Raw genomic sequence first — 17,926 nt, forward strand, 5'->3', positions numbered from 1 at the left:
AAACAGAGTAGATTCCAGAAAAGCTCACATACACATTTCTTGACAAAGGTGCTGAGATTATTCACGGGAAAAGGATAGTCTTTTAAACAAGTAATACTGGAACAATAGAGAAAACAAAGTGAACCTTGACTTTTACATCTTATCATACACAAAAATTAATTTGAAATGGATTATTGACCTAAATGTAAAAATAAAATTTAAAAATATAAAACTTCTAGATGAAAACATAGGAGAAAATCTCTGTGACTTTTGGTTTAAAGATTTCTTAGAAAGTATATATAAAATTAACCATATAAGAAAAAAATGGACAAATTTGACTTTATCAATATTAAACATTTCTGCTCGTTGAAAGACTCAAGAAAATGAAAAGGCAAGCAGCCTTGGGGAAAATATTTGCAATACGTGTATCTGAAAAAGTACTTGAATGTATAATATATACATAAACATGCTCTTACAACTTCATAATGAGAAGATAACCCCATAAAGAGAAGGGCAGGCTGGGTGCAGTGGCTCACGCCTGTAATGCCAGCACTTTTAGAGGCTGAGGCGGGTGAATTGCTTGAGCCCAGGAATTTGAGACCAGCCTGGGCAACATGGTGAAACCGAGTCCCTACAAAATAAAAAAATACAAAAAATTAACTGCGCATGGGTAGCATGCGCCTGTAGTCCTAGCTGTTTGGGAGGCTGAGGTAGAAGGATAGCTTGAGCCTGGGAGGCAGAGGTTGCAGTGAGCTGTGATCGCACCACTGCAACCTTGCCTGAGCAACACAGGGAGATCCTATCTCAAAAAAAAAAAAGAGAGAGAGAAAAAGAGCAAAAAATGTAAAAATAAATTTTACAAAAGAAGATATAGAGATGGCCAGTAGGCATATGAAAAGATGTTTAAAATCAGTCATCAGGGAAATGAAAATTTAAACATAATGAGATATCTTATATTTACTGGAACGGCTAAAAAAGGGCTTACAGGAATTGGCAAAGATACAGATTAACTGGAACTCTTATGCATGTTAGTAAAAGCACAAAATGATACAATTTCTGGGGAGAAATATTTGACAGTTTTCAGTAGTATTTTTGATAGCCTTCTGAATTTCTTAGTGAGTTATAGGTCAGTTCTGCCACTGTTTGTTTCTTCCTTTTTTTTCTTTTTTTGAGAAGGAGTCTTGTTTTGTTACCCAGGCTGGTGTGCAGTGGTATGATCTCGGCTCACTGCAACCTCCACCTCCCGGGTTCAAGCAATTCTCCCTACCTCAACTTCCCCAGTAGCTGGGATTACAAGCGCATTCCACCATACTTGACTAATTTTTGTAATTTTGGTAGAGGCAGGGTTTCACTATGTTAGCCAGGCTAGTCTCAAATGCCTCACCTCAAGTGATCTGCCCGCCTTGGCCTCCCAGAGTGCTGGGGTTACAGGCGTGAGCCACTATGCCTGGCCTGCTACTGTTTCTTTCTTTTCCCTCCAGCTTTATAGCTATTTAAAGAGAGCAGATTTTCTTGAGTACTAGGAATCACTATTTTTGAGCAGAATTATTCAAAGCTGTTATTATTTTTTTTAACTTAAGGCAGTACAGGAGAAAGCAGTACTGTGCAGGTAAAAGTTACAAACAGGAACATTTTAAACAAGATAGTTACTTTCCATGTATTGGATATGTAACAGAAGTAATTCTAATAACCATCCTGAAGTTGGTCAGGAGGCAGTGGTTAAGAATTGAAATGTTTGGAGCTTGCCTGTGTTGATGGGATTAAGGCAGGGATGATTTATGTGTAAATTTATGTGTTAGTAACAGCAGTAACAGCTGTAGTTACACTAGGATTCTAAGATCAAATGTTGATTAAACATGAATGCAGCAGGGGTGATATGGTTTGGCTCTGTGTCCCTACCCAAATCTCATGTCGAGTTGTGATACTCAGTGTTGGAGGAGGGGCTTGGTAGGAGGTGATTGGATCATGGGGGTGGTTTGTAATGGTTTTAGCACTATCACCCTAGTGCTGTCTGGCAAAAGAGTTCTCCTGAGATCTGCTTGTTTATAAGTGTGTAGCACCTCCCCACTTTGCTCTCTCTCTTCCTCCTACTCCTGCCGCGGAGACATGCTTGCTTTCCCTTGGCCTTCCGCCATGATTGTAAGTTTCCTGAGGCCTCTGATTAAACATTTCTTCTTCTCAATTACCCAGTCTCAGGTAGTTCTTTATAGCTGTGTGAGAATGGACTAAGGGGAAATATATATGGTTACCAAATAGCGAATTAGCCATGGGAAAAAGTAGCAAATAAATAATTATTTTGCTTTTTCAGATGCTAATTTTTCTGTTTCATTTATTTTAGGGTTGGTGGGAGCTGTCCAATGTCCTTAGGCTGTTTTCCAAATGAGATACCAAAAGCTAGTTCTCCATTGGGTTTCTCAGGCTGCTGGAAGCATTCATTATTATGGTTGTCATTACTTCGAGTTCTGTTGCCACTATGCCCACAGTAGTATTTATTACATAACAGGTGCTTGATAAATATTTGCTAAATGAATTTTTGGAAAATAAATCTGCCACACCTTTCTTCTGCAGTCTACGATCTGTTGAGATCATCCAATAGATTTTTTTCCTCAGATATTGTACTTTTGAGGCCTCAAATTGCTGTCTTTTATATTTTCTATGTCTGCAGAGACTTTCCATCTTTCACTCATTGTAATCTTTTTTTTTTTTTTTTTTTTTTTACATCTTTGTGCATATTTATAGTAACTGTTTTAAAGTCATTGTCTGTTAATTCAAACATCTGGTTCATCTTGGAGTCTTGATTTTATTGTCTGCTCTTTTTTCTTTGTAATAAGTCATGTTTTTCTGCTTTGCCTGTCTAGTAAATTTTAATTGTATATTGAAATGTAGAGAGTCTGGATTGTTACTTCCTTTAAGGGTGCTGAGTTTCATTTTGTCAGGCATTTAAATTGACAGTTGATTTAGTATTGTCAGATTTGGTTCTCTTTGTTAAGGCAGGCCTATTTCAGATTTGTCTTTTGTCCTGGGGCATGGTTTTTACTTCAAGATTGCCCTTTCCAATGTCTCAGCTAAGTATCTGGGGTGTTCCATGAGGTCTCTTCCACTCTGCATAGGCCAGAACTCCAACTTCTCCCAGTATTATATTTCGTTTCCTCTGGTGTAATCTCCATTATGCTTTCAGATCTTGCACATAGACAGCCCAGGCCCCAGCCAAGGACCTGAGATGAAATCCATACAAAATTCTTAGTCCCTCGCTCACCAAACTCCAGCAGCCTTAACAGTCTAATCTCTTCCTGTTTACCTCAGTGAATTCTGTGTTCTACTTGAGTTCCATTTCCTTCTTTATCAGGGAAGAGCCACCATGCTGAAAGCAAGGGGCACTGTGTTTCTTTGTTTTTAAGGATGGTAGCCTATTTGCAACAACTGTAGTGTGATATAAAAATATATAATTTATGTTGGTGACAGCTACGAATACTGCTTGCACTACTTTGTAACATAATTTTTCAGATTCAAGTTCATATACTGTTTTTCTCCACCTCACCACACACATATTTTCAGACTTCCTCCTCATCCTTCTTCTTGCCAGTAGTTGTATTATAACTCCTGCCAGTAGTTACATTATAATTTTGGTTATATCAATATTGAGCTTTTATGGGATTATAACTAGATAAATGCCATTCATAGTTAAGTGATATGATATATTGTGACTTTTTCCCTGCATGTTTTGTTTTTCCTGGACTTAACAGTTGTCTCCCTTTTTGTTTTTAATTAGTTTTAAATGTTCTTAACTTTAATTCATAGACTTACCCCTAATTGTATAAATCTCTCAACATGTTTAAGCACATTTGGCATTACATCAATTTTATCTTTCCCAGGTGCCTTCTGATCTGTCCCAGTCTGGGCTAATTGTTCTTCCTGGCTTGCTGTATGACTGTCTACTCAAGAAGTCCCTTCACCATCATTCTAGGGATTTTCTTTTCCTCTCTTGCGGGTTAGATTCTTCAGTTCTTGGAAACTGTCATCTTCTTTCATGGTTTCCCACTCTTGTTTTGGCGGAGCACATCTTTAGTAACTTCCTGACTAGTGTATGGGAAGCAAAATTATTTGAGATTTTGCTTGTTTTGAAATGCCTTTATTATATAGTCACACTGGATTAATAGTCTGCTTGGTATAGAATTCTAGGCTGAGAAGAGTTTTCCGTCAAAATCAGAACGTTTTGCCCAATTGTTTTTTAGCTGCTAGTATTGTTGTTAAAAAGGATAATGTCATTTTGATTCTAGATTATTTTATGAAACCTGTTTCTTTGGCAGCTTTTAGGGTCTTCTGTTTCTTTGGTATTCAGAAATTTCATAAGATATGTGTGCTTCTATTTCGGTCTTATTTTCATCTGTTTTGCCAGGTACTCATGTACCCTTCCAGTTTGAAAACTCACATCCTTCAGTTTTGAGTGTTTTTCTTGAGTTGTGTCTTCAGTCTCTTCTCAGTGTTCTCTGTTTCTGGAACTTCTAATATAATATTGAACATCCTGAACTCTTAGTTTTTGTTTAGTGTTCTGATTTTCATTTGTCTTTTTATTCTATATATTCTGTTAATTCCTCGGCTTTATGGTCTTCTAGCCCTTCTTTTGCCTATCTTATGGGATTGAGGATTAAACAATTTATATACCTGAGGTGCTGTCATATAGTAAGTGCTTATGTTAGCTGTAATTGTTGTATACTTTCATAACTGTCTTGAGGGAAAGGTCTTTGGCATTGATTCTTTGACTTCTTGGCTGTACATGACCTTGGGCGAGTGCTGTAATCTCTTTGACACCTACCTCTCTCTCCTGTATAATGTTAATAAGCTCTATCAGATGTTTGTGAGGATTGACTGGAATATATATGTGTAAATGCTTAATACCTTTGTACAGAATTAATAGTTAATGCGTGGATTTTCAAATGTCAAAAGTTTTTAGTTTGAAGGGAAAATGATGTCTGAATTTTCAGGGTTGTTTTTAAGAGTACTTGATTATGACTCTCGTAAACCTGTATGAGCTACGTATACTTGCACTAAATGCTAATACTTTTTAAATAAGTTATGTCTTAGTATTCAATCTCATTATGTTAGGTTGAAGATAGAAGATTATGAAAATATTCTCTGAAAATCTCTGGCTTTACTTCAGATTGTATAAATCTGTGTAATGTAATAATTATTTAAGAATGACATGATTACTGATCTAAACCCATGGAAGGGATATTTGTTGGATTATTTATTTTCACTTAAATGGTATTTGAGATTAGGAAAAAGAAAATCTGTCTTTTGATTTTTCTTGATAGTATTAATGTAATTTCAAATGTTAGCTCATTTTTGTTAATGGTGGCTTTTTGTTTGTTTGTTTTGTTTTAAGGTTTTTGGATTCAAAGCATAAAAACCATTACAAGATATACAATCTGTAAGTATGTTTTCTTATTTGTATGCTTGCAAATATCTTCTGAAACAACTATTAAGTGAAAGTTACTTGCTTGTTAGAGTGAAGTAGAGTTAAAGATATATTTTAACAGATTGTATTCCTAAACCAATTAATTCAAGAAGTCCGAGAGCATTGTTAGATCATTTAGAAAGCGTGGTGATGAGGTAAAACAATGTTGGCACAGATTCATGTTACTTGATCTGCTTTAAATGACTTGGCATCTAGCCCATATTTGAGCCCATAACCGTGTGGTAATTTGAAGTGTAATTCACAGCAGAGCTTCTGTTAAAGCACTAATAGCATCTTCCATGGAGGTATACTTTAGAGTGAATATAATTTTGTTTATCCTGTGTCTCTAGAGCTATTGACTGAAGAAGCTGTTAGGGCATTCTCTAACTGTACATAACATAAGTTATTTAAGATTGCTGAATTAGTTGGCTTGTCTTGTCTAGGACAGAGTTTTAAGGACTGCCCACCTGATTGATAGAGCTAGTTGACCTTATCTTTAACTTTTTGTTTTTCTTTTGACTTTGGGAGTAGAGATGTGAAAAGGTAAAAAGGAAGGAAGGAAGAAAAAACTTAACTGTTTTTGCCCTTGAAGACTGTCTTTCCTTCTCAAAATATTGACCATTTTCTGATTTTTAAAAATCGGCACATAAAACGTATTATTTTTCTACCTGACTTTATCTTTCCCATGTGATATCTATAAATTATAGATAGGAAAAATTTTTAATGTAAAGTTATACATACTAATCCACAGTTAACAATTTTTCTATAGAGTTTATCAAATGGAAGAACAAGATTCACTTCTGCCTTCAGTGGGCATTTAAACTTCTACTAAAAAGAAAGAAAGATTCTCTGTGCCTTCTTGTCTTGTGGAGTGTTGCTTTTTTATCTGTAATTTAGTGATCTTTCTAGTGTGATAAAACGCCAGAGGTACTTAGAGTAGAGTGGACATCAATATTGTTACTCTCAGTAAATTTTCACTGATTTTTCTCAGATTCATGAAGGAACAAACGTTTGTTAAGTCCTTATCACTTATTAGATATCACAAAACATGTAGAGGGGTGCGTACAGTGGTGAATAAGATGTAGTTCCCGTTCTCAAGTAACTTACATTCTAATGTAAAAGGTAGACAAAGCATTACAAAAGTAACTCTTGTATAGAAGGTTGCGATGAAGAGAATACTGGCAACAGTAATTGTACCTTATAGAGAAGGTTTCATAAAGGAAGGCATGTTTGAGCTAGGGTGAAAAGAACCAGTAAGGGTTGACTTTCAAGCCAAGGAGAGGAGGGGAAGTGACATTACAGGCCAAAGGAATGGCATTATAAGCAGCTTGTTGGCATAAAAGTGTTTAGAATATGGCAGTGAATTCATTATCATCAGATTGTGGTGTCTGTGTGTTGAGGGTGGGAGAGAATCACGGTGGCAATAGGCAACAAGATAAAAGAAAGTAAAAGGTGTTATAGAAACTTAATGGGCCCAGCGTACAAATGATCTATGCATTTAGGGGTCTTTCTCTTTTCCTAATAAACCTCTCCTACAAAGAGCCTTGTTCCAGATACCATAGTGTTTCTTTGGAGGAAAAGAAAAACCACACAGCTTTGTACTTTTTGCACCACTGGATTCAGAATCTAAGTAATAAAAAAGGACACGAACTTTCAAAAGCTGGAAGCCATTAAACTGAGTCATTTCAGGGTTAGACTATCAGAATTGGGGATTTAGAGAGTCTCAGAATGGAGATCGAAGGACACCTGAGACAAATTCTGCCTTTTTCAAAATTTTATTCTAGTTTAACATATTCAAAGAAAGGGAAGGAAATTCTTTTCATTTCTGTGTGTAGTGACTTCCTGCTTCAAGAACTTAGGACTTCAGCTGCACTCTCAGTATTGTAGGTCACTTACATTATTATGGTTAAAGTTGGCATTGCAGAGAGCCTAGGAACCTGACTGCCTGTTTGTTTTTATATTCCCAAACATTGGATTCCCAAGTTAATGAAGTTTCTTTAGTAGTTGAGGGTAGCTTTTAATGCATATATTTTAATGCCCCTTCCCCACATGGAATCATAGGCTTTCAGAACGGGAGAGTACCTGAAAGAGATCATTTAGTCCAACCTTCTCATTTTACAGATGGGGAATCTGAGGCCTAGAGAAGTTAAGTGAGTTGAACAAGGTCACACAGGTACATATGGTAGCAGACCATCCACTGTTTATGCCAATATTCCCTTTATGTTTTGCTTTTTTGCTTGTTCGTTTTAACCTCTCCAAATTTTACTGACTTCAGAAGTTCCTAGAACTACTAAGTTATAGCATGTTATGAGTTCTAATGTCACTTTCCAATCTTCTTTATCTTTTTTCTACCTCTGTTTATATTTCTGGTTCTGGGTAAGTGAGTCTGGCAAGCTGCAGGTTATTTTATTTCCTTTATTTTTAGGATAGTATTACATGTGATATATATGTCTTTGCAAACATACATAATTTGAAGATCTTAAAATATTTGCACTAGGCATACCCACATTTAATAGTATGTTAAACCTTTTACAGCAATTACTATATACATGGTGAAGAAGAGTTCTTAATATGGACTTTCTGATTAATTGTATCTTTTTATATCTGTTTTCTTCAGGCATTCATAAAATTAAGCAAATTCAGGTGTACTGTTACTTAATTGAATTAATAAGTTTGTTTTGTACAAGTATATTTTATTTTTGTTCTTTGCTCTATAATCTGGTAGGAATGGGGAAGGGGAGATAGTGAATAAAGAGATCTATACTTCTTGCCTTTGAGGAATTTAAGTGTTCACTGTATACTCATTTTTAAAAGGTATTTACTGTATTTCAGTGCATATTTTATTTGACATGCTTTATCATTTTGTGGTAAACCTTTAGCTTTACTAATTTCTATCTACTAAGTTTTCTTTTGTAAGATGGTGATAGCTTCATTGAAGAGAGTAAAGAAGAGACCTGCCTACCTAGCTGATTCTATGGCAAGTCTCACTTCTCTGGAAGCTTTTCCTGTTAATCTTATTCTTTTCTTCAGTTTCTGCCTCTTGTTTCATAAAAACTCATTCTTCAAATGTTTATTCCTTTCTCTTGTCTCATATAAGCCAATATGAGGTAATGGCATCTTTTGAGTTTTAGTTATAAGGAAATATAAATGGTTAAATTTAAATGGTTAAACCCCATTTGCCATTTGTGTATCTTTAATTTTAGTTCGTTGCGAGACTTATCACTACCAAACCGCAAAGAATTTAAAAGAAACTGGGTAGGTGGTAGGTAGAAGGAGGGCATTTATCAGAGATTTTAATTTAAGAAGAAAGTCTTCATCCTTATCCTACCAACCCCCATTTCCTGAGCACATTTATCATTACCAGTCCCAGTATATTTGCTCCCATATTTGCTATGCTTACCTGTGAAGATTTTCATAACTTTTTTCTTGCTTTTTACTGTCACTGTTGGTTCTATCATTTATGACAGATACTGCTGTTGTAGGAATGCTGGCTTTGACTAAAATTTGTTACTGCTTTTGTATGTAAAACTTTGTTTTTTTATTATAAGTAGAATTATGGAACAGTAGTAGAAAAAGTTTTACTTTTGTAATCAGAGATACTGAGCTTGAGTTCTTGCTCTTTCATTTGTATACTGTTATTTGGAGCAAGTTTTTTAATGCTCTTAAATCTTAGCTTTCTCCTATATAAAATGAAGATGATATTAGCAGTTATCACGTGGTTGTGAGGATGAAACAAAATAAGTGGAAAGTCTTTGTAAGGTGTGTTCATCTAGTTGACACTTAGTAGTCATTACTTCCACTTTCCATCCATATAGTCCTCTTAACAGTAATATATGAGAGCCATTTTTATTAAGGCAATCTTAAGGAGTATTCGTCAAACCACATGTTCTGGGATTCTGAGAAAGTAGGGGAAGTTTAGAGAACTGAAGCTGCACAAAACTAACGTTTATTTTCTGTTGTGTTGTCACGAGACCAGCTTCTTAGATTCTGTTTCCTAGTCCTACATCTCTGATTCCTTATAAAATACTCCATTATGAATTCTTCACTATTGACAATTTCTCCTCTTTTATCTGTACCAAAGAAAGTGTAAAATGTGACTGTCTTCTTTGTCAGTCCTCTTCTTCCTGTTTTTCATATCAGTGGATATGAAATTATTAGCAAGGATGCATATATGTGCATATGTCATTGCTAAATACGTTTTCTTTCTAAAAAAATTCAGTATACTAAATTATACTAAAAAGGAAAAGCTTGTTTTGAGTGGTAATATGAAAGTTGTTTTATTTTAGGTCTGACCAGTTAGAAACCAGTGGATTTCAGTTTATTTATAATTGGTTAAACCTTCATGTGAATTTCGTTTTGAATTTCCTTTAAAGTAGAGAAACTATATAGATGTTTTCAGGGTTTCTAAATGTACAATACAGGTTCACAATCGCTTATTTGAAACTCTTGGGGCCAGGAGTGTTTCCATTTTCAGAAATTTTAGTTTTCAAAAGGTAACACAGATGCGTATACTTTTACATAAACACCCCAGTGGGATGTGGGTCAATACCTGAAATGAAATGTTTCACTCTTCACTCTAAGTGTATTAAAGATTATATACAGTCTTATTACTTCAGATCAGGATTTGCTGTAGTTGAGTTTGCCATAAAACTTAAGAGAAAGTGTTAGATGTTTTGAACTTTTGGGATATTGAAATTGCAGGTTAAGGATCTATGGACCTTTATTTGTTTTAAAATGCTAAGATTTTATTTTAAATAATTTTAAAAAAAATTGTTTTGCATAGTAGTTGGAGTTACCAGGCTACTGCTAGCCACACTGATACATAAGATCTCTTTCTGAGCCTTGTATTGTTTGTAAACTTGGGCTGTTAATTATTAGAAAGCCAGTACATACTAACAAATATATCACTGCTATTAAGACAAATATTAGCATACTCTAGTAATGACAAGTCAGCATTTTACTATTCTGTATTGCTTTTGCTTATTCTTTCGTTACTCTCATACTGTAATTAAAACTTGCAACCTGAGAGACTGTTGTAAAAGGTGACCATTGGCTTTTCAACAGGGAGAAAGGTCTGTTTTAAAAAAAATTGGTGGCCGGGCGTTGGCTCAAGCCTGTAATCCCAGCACTTTGGGAGGCCAAGACGGGCGGATCACGAGGTCAGGAGATCGAGACCATCCTGGCTAACATGGTGAAACCCCGTCTCTACTAAAAAATACAAAAAAACTAGCCGGGTGCGGTGGCGGGCACCTGTAGTCCCAGCTACTCGGGAGGCTGAGGCAGGAGAATGGCGTAAACCCGGGAGGCGGAGCTTGCAGTGAGCTGAGATCTGGCCACTGCACTCCAGCCTGGGCGACAGAGCAAGACTCCGTCTCAAAAAAAAAAAAAAGAAAAAGAAAAAAAAAAATTGGTAAGCATTGTGTCCAAGTAGATTAACATCATTCAGTTTTTCTTTACTGTCCTTATGCTTTTATTATTTTTAACATATATCTTTTTGAAGAATAGTTTGAGAATTATGTATGCTTAAATATGAGATACAAATACTATTGAAACTAGCCAGTTGTTTATAGGTACTTGTAAAAAAAAAAAAAAAATTCCAATAGCATGCAAATTTTTCATAGAGGAAATTTGAAAGCATGGAAGCACCTGAATTTGCAGTACTCTATATTAGTGACATCACAAGTTTTGTAAGCAAATTTATTAGCTCTAATTGCATACACTTAATCTTTTAAGCTTTGGTTTTATTATTATAATATGGGGGTGATAATAGTATCTACGTAATAGAATTCTTATTACATGAAATAATTAATGTTAAACAGCATAATATGTGTCACATTATAAAGATTCAGGCAATGTTTGTTAATATTAGTACTTTTTTTCTTCCTAAATGCAAAAGATAACTATATATCACTTTTAAACTTTTCTTTTAGTTGTGCTGAAAGACATTATGACACCGCCAAATTTAATTGCAGAGGTAGGTATGAATGTACTGTACTATGCTGTATAACTTAAACCCGATAGACTATATCTTAACTGTCATAATAATGAGTCATCTAGATTATTGAGTGAGATACATATTTATCTTAAGAAGTATCTTAAAAATTTTCAAAAAATTTAATTTTGCTGTTTTTTAGGAAAAAAGTATTGCATAAAGCTATTAATATTGTCAGGAAGACTAAAGTGCAGAGTAGACTAAGAATTAGGAAAATTCCTAGACTAAAAATAGTATAAGGAGAGGGTTTACCTACTGTTTAAGGCAGTAGGTCTGATAGTAAGCAACTATAGGGAGAAAGCAGAACTACTTAACTCTTCTGTGTTGAGGAATGACATAAAAGGTAGGAAAGGATATAACAAATGTTGATAAGAGAAACCTGATGGATGAGAGGAGGGAATTGCTTTAAATGAGTTCTACTTCAGACATAAGTTAATTCTCAGAGCCCACAAAAACTTTCACTTTTATTTGTGAAATACAGCTCAGTTCTATGACCTAACACTTTAAACCATGAGAGAACTGAAGAGTTGAGAAGCTAGGCAGATGCCGCTGTGATAGTCAAAAAGAGAAAGTGGGTGCCATGAGCTACTATTGATGTATTTGCCATTGATCCCTCCTGAAAATCTAGAATGGACTTTCAGACAGATGGTTTGAAAATTCTAAATCACTCATGATTGAGATTTGGTATAGATTCACTAAGAACGTTTTGTTTTTGTTTTTGGTGGATTTAGGTTGTTGCTTACTAGGCAAAGCAGGCTTTAGTTGAGGTTTATGTTGCTTTAAATAGACATTTAACAGGTTTTCCTGGAGGTTTTTGTGTACCACTGAGAAAATGGAGTTAGGCAGATGACTAAGTGAAAGCTGTCCTTCTGGACTCCCTATAATGATAGTCATTGTCTACCAGAAGAGCTGTCCTGTCACACCAAAGGATAATTGATTGTATCCTGTATCATATTATGAGTGACTTGATTGGAGATATAAGACATACTTCTCACATATTTAGGTAACACAGGATAGTACGTTGAGTATCAGAGTTTTTAAGGATCTTAATAGAGTGGAATTAAGGTAGAAACTATTAAGAACAATTAATAGTGATATATCTATAGTCCTGTTTCTAAACAAGGTTTTTTAAAAACCTCAACTCTGACTATAGTGAACAGAGAAGTCTTGGACTCTTATAATTCATGTGAGAAGACCTGAAACTTTGATAACAATTATATACATTTTGTAAGTAATTTCTTTGGTGTATGCCTTCACATATCTCTGTATGTGACCTATGCTACCAGTCCATTGAGCGTAAATTCCCAGAATGTATTCTCCTGCAGAAAATGGAGGTAAATAGTACTTGGCTTCCCTAATGATTTACATGTGTATACAACACTAATATTTGCAAGACCACCTTTAAATAACACACTTAGCATTTTTATTTTATGAAATGTAATATGCAATTCTTTCTATAGTTTATTAGTAATCTATTCTGTCTTTGGAATATGTTTTGTGATGATGAAATAAATACTATAAATAGTATTCCTTTTGCATTGAGAGTCCTGATGAAATGTCCATGTGACATTTCATTTTGGGTTTAGCTGTACCTCTAATATGTGACCTATGCTGTCAGTCCATATAGTGTAAATTCCTAGAATATATCCTTCTGAATAAAATGGGGGAAAATAATACTTGCCTTCCTTAATGATTATATTTGAGACTTATCAAGAGACTATTTTCTATTTAAAAATTAGAAAGTTAAGCAATACATTATTTTTCTCTGGAATCTAGTGTTTCTTTTAAATACCTGTTAAGTTTGTATGCAACATTTCTAAAGTTAACCTACTTGTAATTAAAAATTCAGAAGTTTTTTTTCTTATTCTGAGGTTGTCTTTTTACCACAGTTGCACAATATCCTTTTGAAGACCATAACCCACCACAGCTAGAACTGATCAAACCCTTTTGTGAAGATCTTGACCAATGGCTAAGTGAAGATGACAATCATGTTGCAGCAATTCACTGTAAAGCTGGAAAGGGACGAACTGGTGTAATGATTTGTGCATATTTATTACATCGGGGCAAATTTTTAAAGGCACAAGAGGCCCTAGATTTCTATGGGGAAGTAAGGACCAGAGACAAAAAGGTAAGTTATTTTTTGATGTTTTTCCTTTCCTCTTCCTAGATCTGAGAATTTATTGGAAAACAGATACTGGGTGTTTTTTTTTTTTTTCCTTCAGTTTTATTGAGGTGTAATTGACAAGTAAAAATTATATATAAATACAATGTATAATATGATCTTTTGATGTATGTATATATACATTGTGTAATGATCACTACAGTCAAGCTACTTAACGTATTCATCACCTCACATAATTATTCTTCTCCCTTCAAGGTGAAAGCATTTAACATCTACAAGCTTCAATTTTCAGTTATACAATGTTATTATTAACTATAGTCACTGTGCTGTCCAGTAGATCTTCAGATCTTGTTCATCTTGTGTCCCTCCCCGCCCCACCATCAGTCCCTGGAAAACAGGTTTTAAAAATAGTTGCTAATCCTTATTTCTTCTAAATTTTTAAATCAGTTGCTGCCTCAATTTCTATATGAGAAATGACTGATTTCATTTTTCTGTTCATGCTACCATTTTCATATCATACTAGCACATGTTACCCATTAACTGTATTGCAGATTTGGTCTCATAAAATTCTTTTAAAATAACATTTTTAAAAAGCTATCAAAAATAAGCTTATATTTCTGAAGCTTATTTGAGCATAGAATGGCTTTGGATAAAATACCATTACCTAGTAAAGGGTGAACTTTTATAATACATAAAAATTATTCTTTTATAAGAATATTCATAAATGTAGTTAGATTAATAGAAGATTCTTGATTCTTTGATCGGAAAACTAAGGACTATATTGAAAAATCAGTGATAAATTTAATACTTATAGTACATCTGAAAGCAAAAAGAAAACTCTTGGGATAACTTTTACAGTGATTTAATTTTGCTGTTGATGTATTTCTTTGGGTGGTAAGTATGGCAAAACATGTTAAAATTTAATACAAAGAGATTTTGTTCATTTTTCCATCTCTAAAGGGACAAAGCCTAAGCCCCTCCAGACAGATAGAAAAACTCATTTAGAGAGTTCCCCTTCATGTTAAGCTAATTTCTTCTTAATTCAACTGTAAAACAGAAATAGAATGATCATATTAATCATTTAAAGCTGTGTAGTTGCATTGATTCCTTGTTCGTTTACCCCTCTCTCATGTCTTGTTTCCTTACCTTTGTGACTTTTTTTGCATTATGTATAAGGATGCCAAAGTACTATTTATTGTTGATAGTTTACAAAATTGAATCTTACATTAGTGCATAATTTTGGTGAATGTTGAAGTTTATGGTAGATTGCCTTACATTTCTGCATATTGTTTGCACCTTGGAATGATAGCACTGGCATAAATTATAGAGCTGAGGATCTAAAGATTTTTACTTTGATTTATCCCATTATTATCTGCAGGGAAACAGTTGCTTTTACTGATTAAAAATATAGGCCAGCCGCAGCGGCTCACGCCTGTAATCCCAGCACTTTGGGAGGACAAGGCGGGCGAATCACAAGGTCAAGAGATCAAGACCATCCTGGCCAACATGGTGAAACCTCGTCTCTACTAAAAATACAAAACTTAGCTGGGTGTGGTGGCGCGCACCTGTAGTCCCAGCTACTCAGGATGCTGTGGCAGGAGAATCGCTTGAATCCAAGAGGCAGAGGTTGCAGTTAGCTGAGACCATGCCACTGCACTCCAGCCTGGTGACAGAGCGAGACTCCATCTCAAAAAAAAAATTAAAATGCAGTAGCAAAAGCGATGGTAGAAATTTAAAACCGAGTTGATGAGCAGCAGATAACTTGGTAGTGGGAAAAAAGTCAGGTAAAACAATTTTTGTAATAAAATAGAAAGATTTTGTAATGTGGAGGCACAGAACACTAGATTTAAGCCAGGGGGTCTTAAGTTGTGTTACATACCTTTTAAAAGTCTGATGGAAGGTATAAATGTTCTCCCACCAAAAAATGTACATAGTGCACATAAAATTTTGCACATAGTTTTTATTACATTGAAATATATTATTTTAAACAGAATGTAAAAGAACCTTCATGAAAACTATGTCACTTTTTTTAATGCAAAAACCAGTGGCCACTACCTGAGAGCAGTGAATAAATCTAAGTGGTACAAATTAACCAAAATTAAGCTTTAGTTCTGTTCAATACGAAATTTTAATGAAAAAACTGCTATTTAACTTTTAAAATAACAAGTTGAAACTATGCTCTTTGACTTTGCAACTTTTATATCCAATCTTTGATATCCAATCAGTGTTGACTTTGGTAAAAAGTGCTGAAAATGCTATTTTACAAAAGAAAAAAGAGTAAATGGAATCTGAAGATTCTCTTGCCTGATGAAAGTAGACTTGTCAAGAAATAAGACTTCTCCAAGACTTGAGATAAATTCATGTTGCATCATTTTCTTTGCCTTCAAGTTACTGAGATCATTTTTGGCAAGATCTGTAACATTAATAGTGTGTTAGGAAGGAAAAGATTATGACTCCATATTTTATTTTCAAGGTTGAAGAGTTAAACTCTTTAAAAAGAGTGTATTTTACCCTGTAAACAACAGTATCAGGCTGTAGAATTTGTCTTCTGAAAGCAGTGAACTTACATATAGCAGAGAACTTCATAGAACTCCCATTTCTTGACAAAACCTCTCAAGAAGCTCTTGATTGAAAGTCTTGGCTTTCATGAATCTGGCAACTTTCACAATAGTAGATTTTTCATGACAAATCCTCTTACACAGGCGATTATTCAAGGGTTGGCACTTGAAACAGTAGAATACTTTCACAACAAGAGATAAGATTTCTTTCAGAATTGATGACAGTCTTGCACCCTAGTGCGTACTGATGAAGAAAGCAGTGGGTGACCATGACATGGAGAGCTGCTGTCTTTACCAGTGCCACAATATCAGATGTGTTCTCTGGCAGTAAGGTGTACTATCTGCCTACAGTATACTGAGGTTTCTTCAGGAGAAGTTTTGTGGTAAAGAAACTTCACTATTTTGAAAGTGTTAATGTTTTCTGAAGTTTCCAAAAAGGATTCCAAAATGGGAATGTTTCCTTGATTGTGTCACCTTGCTTGCATTTGATGAAAACTAGTAGCCGGCTATACTGAGAAATCATATCTGAAGAAAAGTGGTACTTCCAATCTTTTTGTGACCTACTTTATTATTATTTTTTTAATGTCAGGTTTTTTTTGGAATGGATAAGAGTATTTGATAGAGGTATTTGCAACAGTCTTACTCTTCTTCATGCTACAAGTATGTTTGACTCTAAGATACTTGCCGTCACCGTTCAACTGTGTGACGTTTTTATTTGTTTAGCATTATAGTCAATAGCCTAGTAGATGATTTAATCAGGAGTTTTAATTGGAACAAATAGTTTTTGTAATGGTCTAGACTTTCCAACTAACTGTGCTCTCACATGTGGTCTCTTTTTCTCCCTCTTTTCTCTCTCTTACACACTCCCAGCCACACACATATGCATACATACCCTGTCTGATGTAGCTGCTTCTTCAGAATATTTGGCTGTGCTCTGCTGATGGTGAGAACTTGCCATTTAAGAAGGACTTGGGACAGTCCATCTCATCATGTTCAGGGATAAAAGTAAAACCCAAGGATACTTAAACTTTATTGTATTTTATTTTCTGTTTCCAGTCCAAATTAAATCCAAGAGAAGGCTCCATAATCAAAAAGTAAGGACATATTTTAAATTTGCCAGCAGGAAGATATTCTAGTCATTACAGTCTTATAATACTATCAATTCTGTTTCTCTTCAGAGGTGAGGAGAGACTATTTGATGAAATCATAAGTCCTGTAGGATTTTGTGAAATAGGGCCAGAATGAAAGCTAGCAAGAATAGTAGTTATGAAAATAAAATGCAAAGTTTATAGTATCATGTGGTAAAATGTAATAGTATCTACTTCATCAGTAGAACTGCTCAAGTCGCCATATATTCTCCGTCCTTTGTATAGGTTGGATCCCCCAAGTGAAAGGAGATGATGGGCTATTAGTAAATAGAAAATGGAGATCTGTACATAGAGTGTTAAGGGTGTAAGAATGTAAATATTAAAATTGTTATGTTTAGCTGTTATTTAATATTAAGACTCAGAGTTAAGTAATTTACTATACTTGGCTCATGCTTAGTTAATGTACTTAGACCATATTTCGGATGAATTATTCACAGGATCTAAAGGAGTATCCTAATGTGTTCCTACCTTCTTTATCTCTGTGTTTATTTAAAAAGGCAAAAAGAAATGTAGGAGCAGATGCTGTTGACCATATTTGACTAAACAGTAGCATTTGTGTTTAGATTGAAACAGCATTAGAAAACTAGATATGGATTAAAGTCAATGGTGGTTTTTTTTTTTTTTTTTTCCTTCCAGGAATGTTTCTTATAGATGATCAAACAGGCCCAGAAA

At 34.7% G+C, this 17,926-nt stretch overlaps 1 protein-coding gene and 1 long non-coding RNA gene across 2 annotated transcripts in view; both read left to right on the top strand.

Annotated features, from left to right (window-relative positions):
• Window positions 1–17,926, top strand: part of PTEN (phosphatase and tensin homolog) — a 106,462-nt gene that overhangs the window by 55,171 nt on the left and 33,365 nt on the right. The window contains exons 3-5 of the mRNA XM_005565882.5: window positions 5,363–5,407; window positions 11,365–11,408; window positions 13,316–13,554. Of these exons, the coding sequence (XP_005565939.1) occupies window positions 5,363–5,407; window positions 11,365–11,408; window positions 13,316–13,554 (328 nt within the window). The remainder of the gene's footprint in view (window positions 1–5,362; window positions 5,408–11,364; window positions 11,409–13,315; window positions 13,555–17,926) is intronic.
• LOC135965148 (uncharacterized) lies at window positions 16,975–17,200 on the top strand. Its single transcript, XR_012417923.1, has 2 exons — window positions 16,975–17,049; window positions 17,163–17,200. It is a non-coding gene; the product is annotated as an uncharacterized lncRNA (long non-coding RNA).

This window comes from Macaca fascicularis, chromosome 9 (assembly GCF_037993035.2).
Source record: "Macaca fascicularis isolate 582-1 chromosome 9, T2T-MFA8v1.1".
NCBI classification, from domain to species: domain Eukaryota; kingdom Metazoa; phylum Chordata; class Mammalia; order Primates; family Cercopithecidae; genus Macaca; species Macaca fascicularis.